This window comes from Oncorhynchus masou, chromosome 14, assembly GCF_036934945.1.
Source record: "Oncorhynchus masou masou isolate Uvic2021 chromosome 14, UVic_Omas_1.1, whole genome shotgun sequence".
NCBI classification, from domain to species: domain Eukaryota; kingdom Metazoa; phylum Chordata; class Actinopteri; order Salmoniformes; family Salmonidae; genus Oncorhynchus; species Oncorhynchus masou.
The window spans coordinates 22,911,213-22,922,767 of NC_088225.1; the positions used below are offsets into that span (position 1 = coordinate 22,911,213).

At 39.1% G+C, this 11,555-nt stretch overlaps 2 protein-coding genes across 2 annotated transcripts; both read left to right on the top strand.

Moving 5' to 3' along the window:
- The first annotated feature begins 453 nt into the window (after positions 1-453).
- Positions 454-6,773, top strand: LOC135554549 (sterile alpha motif domain-containing protein 9-like). Its single transcript, XM_064986908.1, is given in 3 exon segments — positions 454-543; positions 2,190-5,039; positions 5,042-6,773. Coding segments are annotated over 3 exon segments (3,525 nt in total). The 5' UTR covers positions 454-518; the 3' UTR covers positions 5,692-6,773.
- Positions 6,774-7,625: 852 nt separating this feature from the next.
- LOC135554550 (uncharacterized) lies at positions 7,626-11,056 on the top strand. The gene has a single exon (XM_064986909.1). It carries the CDS (start codon positions 9,483-9,485, stop codon positions 10,458-10,460), a length of 978 nt encoding a protein of 325 aa, XP_064842981.1. The 5' UTR covers positions 7,626-9,482; the 3' UTR covers positions 10,461-11,056.
- The last annotated feature ends 499 nt before the right edge of the window (positions 11,057-11,555 follow it).

The following is an 11,555-nucleotide window of genomic DNA, read 5'->3' on the forward strand; positions in this document are numbered from 1 at the left end:
TCAAGGTTTCTTGTTTCTACACATGGTATTTTATATGTTTATTAGCAATCCACCTTGTTTACAGTGTGACTTTATTTCCTGATCCCTCCCTATATGCAAATTATTTAAAATAAATTGTTTCAAAATAATGATTATTTTATGTTAATACAAATAATGATGCCTTGGGTCAAAGGTGCCACCTGTCAATGATTTTAGACAGGGGTATAATGATGATTTAAATGGTTTGATTATCCAGTAAGATATCCAGATACAATACCTCTATCTACCTCTGAGGTCAGGAAGATCTGATCACAAACTGTTATTTTAATCATCTACACCTGTCTAAAAATCTAAATGTGGACAAGATCAGGACACACAATGCATGTTACTACCAGGTATAAACAGGGCTTGAATGATTTCATTGTAAGTAATTTGTCAAGGGCAAAAAAATAAGGCTTATTGAGATCAACGATTCATTTTTCACCTTTGCCTCAATTACCCTTCCTTTTATTTTCCTCTCTCAAAGATGCCGAAATGAAATGACATGCAGTGTCTATAAGATGGGTAAGTCAGATACATCAAACTGTCAAATACTTTTATACTGTGTGTAGTTTTAAAGAACATTGAATGAAAATCTATCAGTGAAATGTGGATTCTGTTTCTGATCAATTATATACATCTAGGCAATCGCTATACAAGTAGAGATGGCCTAGATATGTTTAGCTCCAAGTTTTATCCATTTTAAATAATTGGCCAAAGTTTTATGGCCTGGAATAAAAAAATAAAAACCATGATGTGTCACAGCTCTTAAGCCTAGTCACGACATGTAATCAGAGAGGAATGGCTATTATCCATCATCTGATGAATATTTCAAAATAAATGTGGTCATTCTTGAAATGAGGTGGCTTTTGCATCCCTCACTTTTGCCACCATGACAAACACGTAAAATGTTCAATAGATACACATACATGTTTTGGTTTATATTGAACAGTTTATCAGTGATAAAACATAATGCAAGTGCTTTAAACTGCCAAACTGTATTTGTATGCATTGTTTAAAGTACAATATGACAAGCAAATTAGCTTGAGCCAGCAGTGATGAGTAGAGTTGTAGTGACATGGTTTGGGGATTTATTGATTTTGGATATGCATTACCAGTCAAAAGTTTGGATACACCTACTCATTCAATGGTTTTTCTTTATTTTTACTATGATTGCAAAGCTGTCATCAAGGCAAAGGGTGGCTACTTTGAAGAGTCTCAAGTATAAAATATATTTTGATTTGTTTAACACTTTTTTGGTTACTACATGATTCCGTATGTGTAATTTCATAGTTTAGATGTCTTCACTATTATTCTACAATGTAGAAAATAGTTAAAATAAAGAAAAACCCTTGAATGAGTAGGTGTGTCCAAACTTTTAACCGGTACTTTACACTCCCGGTCAAAAGTTTTAGAACACCTACTCATTCAAGGGTTGGAACCAAAAATTTGGACTCCAGACCAAAAGACCAAAAGACACATTTTGGCAGCATTTTGTATTCCTAGACAAATTTCCAACGGTCCAGTGTCCAAGGAAAATTATTAGCTAATCACACCCTTTTAACATGTCATACATTTGAGAATGATTTAGTGGGTCTGAAAATAAGTGTTACTAGTTAATTATATCACTTTAGCAAATTATTAAGTTAATGACCATAGATTTGAGCATCTCTGGCCTCCATTTAAGAAAATCCTCAGTTACCGAAAATGTGTCATTGGTGCTACCGTCATTGGTGTTACTACTCCTACTGGTGGTATAATGTTATAGTAATGGTAAAAAAAAAAATCATTTTAAAGTCATTTTTAAGTTGATTTAGAATGGGAAGAACACATTTAAATACATTTTTCCATAATTCCATGTCCAAAGCCACCACAATTCTAGAATGACCTATGTACAATATGTACAACATTCCTTGGATAAAATGAATGCCTGATGGGAAATCTCAATCGAAAATGGTTATTAGTCTATGCTCAGGGTTGGAGTATATTTTAAAATCAGACATTAAACAGTGAATTGAAATTCAAATAATTATTTTCTGAATATTTTCAATTAATTTCTTGGATTTCAACTTCCTGAAATTACTCAATTTTAAATATGATTCACTCCAACCCAGGTGCAAATATTGATATACCATGAAGTCTTACATGGGGTGTATTGTTTTCTTTTACAGAGTGGAACGAATTACCATGTGGCAAATGGACAGAATCCCATGTGAGCTCCTGGTTAAAATCCATTGGAGTGAAAGAGAAGTACATTCTGAAACTGTACGAAGAGGAGGTTACAGGACCTGCACTAATGAGGCTGCAAAGAGAATATCTATGTGACACAATTGAAATGAAAGGTGGCCAAATCGAACTTCTGCTATCTAATCGTAATGATCTATCAAAGCCAAGGCCACAGAAACTAAAAGCAGGCAGTAGCACACAGAGAGATACCAGAAATGTTGAATCCATTGCTGCATCCACACAAGAGTCAAAAGACAAAGTTGAGAGTACCAGTGAAACAAGTGAAAATGAACAAACATCAATTGGCACATCTTCTTCTCTAAGTAACTTCCGTGCATTTGATGAACATGACAAAGACTTCCGATATGTCAAGCACAGAGTGCTTCCACCAGAGACTGGAATTGAAAACATGATTGTTCCATGCCATGAATACAAATCACTGGAAATTGCCCACAAATTAGAACCACTGAAGCTTAGAGTCAAAGTCGCAAGTGAGGTAATCAGATTTGCTTGTGGGTGCATGAACATGCGGACCAATGGCACAATACACTTTGGGGTCATGGATAAGATTAAAGGCAGCTACAAGCATGGTGAAATCATTGGAATACCAGTTGAAAACCAAAGTGACTTTGTGGATGCATTGGACTACATTGAAAACTGCTTCAAGGATTTAAACCACCATTCTGATGCCAGGAAATGCATAAGGAATCCAAAGTTTATTGAGGTAATTGACAAGGGGAGCAGTGGAGGAAACTGGATCATTGAATTTGATGTTGTCCCAAAGGCAAGAGTGGTGAAAGACCAACTCTACAGTGTTACTATTCCAAAGTTCAGTGAGAAAACCAACAAAGTAATCTATGAGGAGAAAGCACCATACCACAGAGTAGGGGCCAATACACCCCGCATACCTGCTGAAGACTTAGTTCATTTCATTCAAGGACTGAAAGAGAAAGATCTACAGAGGGAAGAGGCAGAGTCTTCTACCAGTCAAACAGCTGCAGACACTAGGGAGGATCTTGGGAGAAAATTGTCAATTCTCTTGACCTGTGGAAAAAAGTACATGGATGACTCCTTGTCATTCATCATTGTGACAAATAAGTTTCAAGAAGAACATCTGAAGACTATCAACTTCTTAGTGCACATGAAAATATTCTGTGTTTTTGACTTCGATCCAGACTCCAAAACATCTGGACTTTGTGGACAATATCGTGAGCACCATGCTGCTAACCTCCACTCTTTGCATGACTTTGCTATTGATCCTGGTCTAAGCATCACTGACTTCAAGAAGAGCTTACAGCTATTTGATAGGACAAGCTGGATATTCTGCAATGTGCGGAATCATTACCTTGGTGGAGAAGATCCTTGTGATGAAAAAACCTGGATCAGAACAAAGAAAAAACAACTGAAAAGGACTGTCTCTGTCATCTGCAATGAAATCCTTCCTAAAGGGTCATTTGTGGTGCTTTTCTTGCTCATGTCTCAGGTCGAACAGCCACTTGTTGATACATTTCATGAATTCTATGCAGAAATGAATGGCCATGAGGATTTGGCCATCATTTCAGAGTCCAAAGAGAACTACAACAAGTGGTCAAGTCTCGCTCAAGCGTCTTGTGATTTGGAATCACTGGAACAAATTAGTATTGTTGGCATGCCAATGAGTCATGTAGATGCTACAATCCAAAGCATTCAGCTTTCCAATAAACAACTGACTCGACGCTTACCTGTGTTCAACAAAGGTCTGTGCTTCCTGAAGCCTATAGATGAAGACACAATGCTTTCTCTGGACATAGTCAGTACTGATCAGTGTGAAGAAACAAACTTGGATGTAATGGGCAATGACCAAGTTAGTAACATTGAGAAGTATTTCTATCAAGGAGGGAAAATCAGCTGGATGCACTTGTGGCTTGCAGAAAAAGTGAAGTGTGAAGAGGTCATTCAGAGAGACGCATACAAAGAAACAACCAAGATTTTAGAGGCCATTTTACAGGATGATACAACAAAAAGTTCCATTCAGAGTGTCAACATATGTCACCAACCTGGCAGTGGTGGAAGCACAGTCGCACATCAGATCCTCTGGAACTGTCGAACCAAACTCCGGTGTGCAGTGGTTAAGCAATCATACCTAATTCAAACTGTATGTCAGCATTCAGTACGCCTGCGAGAATATGAAGAGAAAGACAAAAACCGTTGTCTCCCGGTGCTCTTGCTGCTGGATGACTGTAATGCAGAGTATATAGATGAGTTCAGACATGAATTATATAACGGAATTACAACCATGAAGATCAATTCTTCTGTATTATGTTTCATCCTTCTTGTCTGCAAAAGATGCCACAACCCAGAAAAGATGAGCAGAACAATGCCTTCGCAGACAGTAGCAGTAACACACAAGCTGTCTAGCCAGGAGAAGATTCTGTTCAAAAAGAAACGTCAGGAACTGATTTTTGAACCTGAGTCCATTCTTGCTTTTGTACTCATGAGTGAGGAATACCAAAAGAGTTACATTGAGGACTTTGTGAAGAACCTACTGGAGGATATTGACCACTCATCTCTCACCACTCGCCTTATCAGATTTGTGGCCTTGCTGAACTGTTATGTTGCGAACTCCAGCATATCTGTGTCACATTGTGAGGCCTCCCTGGGCTTAGGTATTCAAATGGATCGTTTCCGTTACCATACATTTGTGAATTCTCTAAGTGAACAAGCTAAACTTGTTTTCATACACCTAAGAGAAAGTACAACACAAATCTCATCTGTTAGAATCCATCCTCTTTTAGCAAAGGAAATTCTGGAACAGCTGTCTGCTCTATCGCAAAGGATCTTCTCTTAGATAAGGTGCTGATGGATCATAGGTTTGGTAGGGATGAATTTTTAAAGTTTATCCGAGTTCTGCTCCTCAGACGAAACAAGATAAGCAGAGGAGATCCCGACGACAGTTCTTTCTCTCCTTTAATTGAGCATGTCTGTACAGAGAAGGATGGCCTTCAAAAAGCAATTAAACTTTTAGAAGTAGCCTACACTTACTTTGGAAAGAATGCATTTGTAGCCCAGCAGCTTGCACGACTGCTTTACACAAACAAATTATTCATTGAAGCCCAGCACTGGGCGGAGGAAGCAAAAGCACAGCTTCCACATGACACTTTCATCCTTGATACGGTGGGGCAGGTGTACAAGAAGTGGTTTTATGAACAGCATGATGCTCTGAAGAAAGCTGAACTAAGGCCTGAAGAGGTCTCTGAAGCCATTGGTACAGCTCTGAAAGGAATTGCTGCCTTCCGTGCCTCTGAAAAAGCTCCGAAATCAGAGACAGCCAGTCTCAACAGCTCCTACTTTGGGGAAGTAGACGTTGGATGTCGGCTACTTCAACTCATATCATCAGTGAATGTTTTCTCAACAAAAGTATACATCTACAAAATGCTGTACTGTATGAAACATTATCATCACCTTTAAAAAATTCACTTTAATCTTGAGTTCATATGTATAACAAATTACAAAAATAATATTCATATTACTCACAACATGTTTCATCATTTGTATGGGTTATGTTGAGGCGTTGGCTCAACTTGCCCCTGGCCAAATGGCACAATTTACTCCAAAGCAACCATTTTGACTATATTAGCCCACACAGCTACAAGGATGCACTTTCATGTTAGGTTTACGACCTCAGATTGAAGCTTAAAGATGTATAAACTGATGTATAAAGTCTTAAAACGATATACTTTGAATTAGATACAAGCGCCATGAAGCCTCTAACACATTAAATTAATTAGACTTTTTGAAAATCTGTTTTTGGACCTAACTTGCTTACCACTTTTTCCATGTGGTATCTTCCTTCACAGACTCCGTGAAATTATGACCTCGTCCTAAATATATGCACATGGTTTCCCAGAAAAAAGGGGTGGCTCAACTAAAACTTTGGAACAACTTAGCCCACTCTCCCCACCAACCATGGGCATGAGGCCCTCTATCATGTCTCCTGGAGGCCGCTACTGAAGCTCTCTTCTATAGGTGTGGACATTACACCCTTTTACTTTCCTCCTGCTCTGCTAGTAGAAAAACAAATTAAATTACCACCTGCTGATGTCACCAGTCAGACCAAAACTCCATCCCACCAAAACAAGCTGAAATTTCAGGTGTTCTTTTAAAACAGCTCTAACACTAAAAGGACATTATCATAGTTTTCACAGTTTCACAATATTATTCCATCCTCATAGTGTGGGAATATATATAAAAGACAAAAATCACAGTTTTGACTGCACTGGGCCTTTAAGGTGTGAGTGGAAGACAATATTCATGCAATATCTGAGCCTTGATGTATATTATTTTAGCCAGTTTTTCCACAGCCATTGCAAAGTCATAGCAACAGAACTCACCCTTACATGTTAATATGATTTATTATAATATTTAAGGCTTGATTCTTTAGACCAGGGGTATTCATCCTGGGGTCCAGCAAAAATAAAACCTTTTTTTTTTATTTCAATGTTTTTATGGATGTCGCTAGCAACAACAGAATAAACACATTTTGAATTACATACATGTGGTAAACCGTTGTTTAACCAGCTAAAAAGCTGCTATTAGTGAAAATGTGTTTGGAGTCATTATTCTTGCTAATAGGCTATGTTAGAGTTTACACTTCCTCTTACAATTATAACGTGGGGATGTCAAAATAATGAAAAACCATCGACTGAATCTATATACTTTAAAATGTTGATTAGGCTACTTCTCATTCCCATTATCAAATCAAATTTAATTTGTCAAATGCGCCGAATAAAGCAGGACACCTGAGTTTTCAAAACAAATGTTTCAAATCTCCACATTTCACAGGATATCAAGGGAGATGCTCACATGCGCTTGCACACACTGACTCACACACAACCACACAAACTAAAGGTCACTGTAGACCTTACAGTGAAATGCTTACGTTCATCTGAAAACATCAAAATGTTTTTTTGTTCACATATGATGGGGTCCCTGGGTTGTCCGTTTGCCTGGGTGGGGTCCCTGGCCGAGAAAAGGTTGAAGACCCCTGCCTTAGACTATTCTATATTCGAAGACGATATGTATAGGACTATTCTTTCTGTATCAATATCTTTCTTACAACAGTTGATAGTAACTGGATCCTGAACCTTTCCCAGTCCAGAGTCTGTGGTGTACAGTATAATTTCATGTTGAATGGTAAAATGTGTGATGAATGTCGTGGAAATTTCCTTAATTACCAAATGATGAGAGAGCAAATCACACACCAGTCAGAGTTATGCTTAATCTTCACCTTTAATAATAATTAAGCTTTTGCAATAGCATTTTGACTTTCAACAGTTCAGTATCTCTAATGAAAAGTTGAGAGTGCCCAACATAATGGCAAATGGGATCCTTTATAGCAAAGATCCACCCCCCCCCCCCCTAGACGACATGACAAACCACAGGTCTCACAGGAACTTACACAAAGAAAGACTTTACTTCAGAGAGGAATATCCCCTAGCCAGACAGAGTTGGCTATAAATTATCGTTCAGTTTGGTCTCCTAAACAAAGCTCTTATCTCGTCCTTGGTACAAAATGGTACCAAGACATTACCCCACCCTATGATATATATCAAATTGTCATTTAGATACAACCAATTCTAAATACAACCAATCCTGGACAAGCTCACGGAGAGGAGAGTGAGGCTATAGGTCAAGATAGGAACAACAAAAGAGGGAGCATAGAATGATTCCAGACACTGCCATCCTCCTCTCCCCGATGGGAAAAGTAGGGAGTGACTGGCACACAGACACAGTGGAGCAAAAGATATGTTTACACATGATGACACCTTGACCTCTCCCTTCTCTGCGGCCCAAGCAACTTAGTCCTGACAGAGAACAGATAACTGCCAATGGCCACCACTATAGTACAACAAAATACATTCTTATGAGAAATAACTCATAAGCATATCATGAAAATAAAGCATCTTATCTATGTTACCCAACTAATTCTGATTAATCCCCAACATGACCGCTCTAATAATGAAGGGTGTGACCTGTACAACTGAGAAGATGACTCATTCCTGTTTTAGATAATAGCCTATTCTGTATGAACTGGAGATTCAGCTTTTTAATAATAATAAAACAATATGAATTGATTAGATAAGTAAATAATAAATACATAATGTAATAAACCATGTCAAGTATTATGATTGTGTTTACCCATGACATGTTCTTCTGGACGATACAGTAAGGTGTGTTGCGACACTGCAGGTACAGACAATATACAGTATACATTTCACACTTTCACAATGCAATATAGGAAATAATATGGTTGACAATATTAGGATAAAGTAAGATGTGTCCACCACACATGAGTTATTAAGTACCCATAATAAACGTTGGTTCCAAGATAAGGTGTTACATCTGAGTGTTCACAAACTGTTCATTTTTCACATGGAGTAGTCAACAGTACTCCATGCACACTTAGTAGATATCTGTTGTCGTGTCTCTGGCTATGGATTAAATGCTATTTTATCAAATCAATTCTCTGTAATTATTATTACCTGATTAAACTAATCATGTCAATTTAATTAACTAGGAAGTCGGGGGAACACAGAATAATACCAAAATAATCACACAGAATTACATATACACAGGATGGATTATACATTGATTACTAATCATGTCATAAAAGAAAACGTCCCTAGCGGAAGAAACCGATATGAGGGCTGGTTACACAAAGAAAGGTTGTTAGGGTTGGAATGAAAGAGCGGGAAGACTGGGGAACAAAATGACTGGGTCTCTATTGCACCTTGTGAAGCTATGCTATCGTAAATACAGAATCTTATGCATCCTAATAACCGCCCATTCGGAAAAGTAAAATGTTAGACGAAATATTTACACTGAGCTGCGCTTCGATAGATGGGTCGAAGATGGAAGGCTGGTTTGCCCAGTAGAGATCGCCCTTGTCCTTTGAAGAATATTTCTGTTCGTAGTACCCTGTCGTCGTGTGGTAGAGCAGATACGTTGTATTACCCTGTTGTTCTGAAGAGATTGTCTCCTTTCCTAGGACACGAACGTTTACAGCTGCAGCTGATAACTTGACTTCTAGGATGTATAACTTCTTCTTTAGTGAATAAGAGTTCAAAGTTCATTCCATTTTGTCATAATCAGCTTGCCATGATCTACACCCGGGTGGTGGTAATGTCACAACCATACTCTCCCTGCTCTCTGATCAGAAGAATGAGAGATGTGGCAAAAAGCTAGAGGAGATAATTGCCATGTATCCAGAGAACCCCCAAAGGATTGACCTTGACCAAACAGAACTGATCAACTTCATTTTCTCTCAAATAGCTCTTGCTTGTGTTTTACCTGGTTCTTCAAAGCTGGTTGCGCTTACGAAGCTTCAAGATCTGAGCATGAGATTTTACAGGGAAGGCAGCAGGTCAGCAAGTGCCTTCTTTTTGCTTTCAATCTTATTCTGGCCAGAGGATCCAAATGACAACCGTTGGAAGGAAGCTAGCTCTGCAAAAAATGAAAAAGTCTTAATCTCAGCAATTGATGACCTTCAAAGACTATGTATGCTCAAAACAAAACCACGGAAAGGGAGAATAGTGACTCACTACAGGGAGGAGGTGAGGGCCCTCGGAGTGTGGTGTCAGGAAAATAACCTCACACTCAACGTCAACAAAACTAAGGAGATGATTGTGGACTTCAGGAAACAGCAGAGGGAACACCCCCCTATCCACATCGATGGAACAGTAGTGGAGAGAGTAGCAAGTTTTAAGTTCCTCGGCATACACATCACAGACAACCTGAATTGGTCCACTCACACAGACAGCATCGTGAAGAAGGCGCAGCAGCGCCTCTTCAACCTCAGGAGGCTGAAGAAATTCGGCTTGTCACCAAAAGCACTCACAAACTTCTACAGAGGCACAATCGAGAGCATCCTGGCGGGCTGTATCACCGCCTGGTACGGCAACTGCTCCGCCCTCAACCGTAAGGCTCTCCAGAGGGTAGTGAGGTCTGCACAAGGCATCATCGGGGGCAAACTACCTGCCCTCCAGGACACCTACACCACCCGATGTTACAGGAAGGCCATAAAGATCATCAAGGACATCTACCACCCGAGCCACTGCCTGTTCACCCCGCTATCATCCAGAAGGCGAGGTCAGTACAGGTGCATCAAAGCTGGGACCGAGAGACTGAAAAACAGCTTCTATCTCAAGGCCATCAGACTGTTAAACAGCCACCACTAACATTGAGTGGCTGCTGCCTACACACTGACACTGACTCAACTCCAGCCACTTTAATAATGGGAACTGATGGGAAATGTTGTAAATATATCACTAGCCACTTTAAACAATGCTACCTTATATAATGTTACTTACCCTACATTATTCATCTCATATGCATACCTATATACTGTACTCTATATCATCGACTGCATCCTTATGTAATACATGTATCACTAGCCACTTTAACTATGCCACTTTGTTTACATATTCATCTCACATGTATATACTGTACTCGATACCATCTACTGTATCTTGCCTATGCTGCTCTGTACCATCACTCACTCATATATCCTTATGTACATATTCTTTATCCCCTTACACTATGTATAAGACAGTAGATTAGGAATTGTTAGTTAGATTACTTGTTGGTTATTACTGCATTGTCGGAACTAGAAGCACAAGCATTTCGCTACACTCGCATTAACATCTGCTAACCATGTGTATGTGACAAATAACATTTGATTTGATTTTGGAAAGGCAAGGGGTCTGTACAAGATTGTTCATCGAAGTGCAATCGAAAAGCACATAAAGGGAACTCTCACAGAGAGAAGGCTCAAGTGGAGAGGTGGAGAGGTGTGGACAACCCCTGAGGTGGTGCAAATGCTGAAACGTGTTGAAGGATGGACAGAAAACGGGCAACTCTTTGTGCGATGCACTACCAAGGGAAGCAAGATCAGAGTCATCCCCTTGTATTCTGCCTCGTTACCAAATGCCAATGAAAACGTCACTTTTTACCTAGGATTCTCTTTCGATGGGGTGGTTGCTTTTGACATTCAAGTTCTGGAGGAGTAAAGTACACTTCAACTTTATGTCCATATAAGCACAAAATGTGCTCCCAAAAGGTTTCTACAACATAGCGAAACGAGAGTAACCAAATGAATGTGATTTACATTTTCACTACTGTGAATGGTTAGCAGCTGATTATGAGCAAAATGCAGCAAAATGTAAATACAATGGGAACCCTGGAACACATACAGTACATTGTCCTGTTTGAATAAGCTGCATTATGCAAAAGGTAAAGAATGTTGTGGTACTGTATGTATGACAATGATGTGG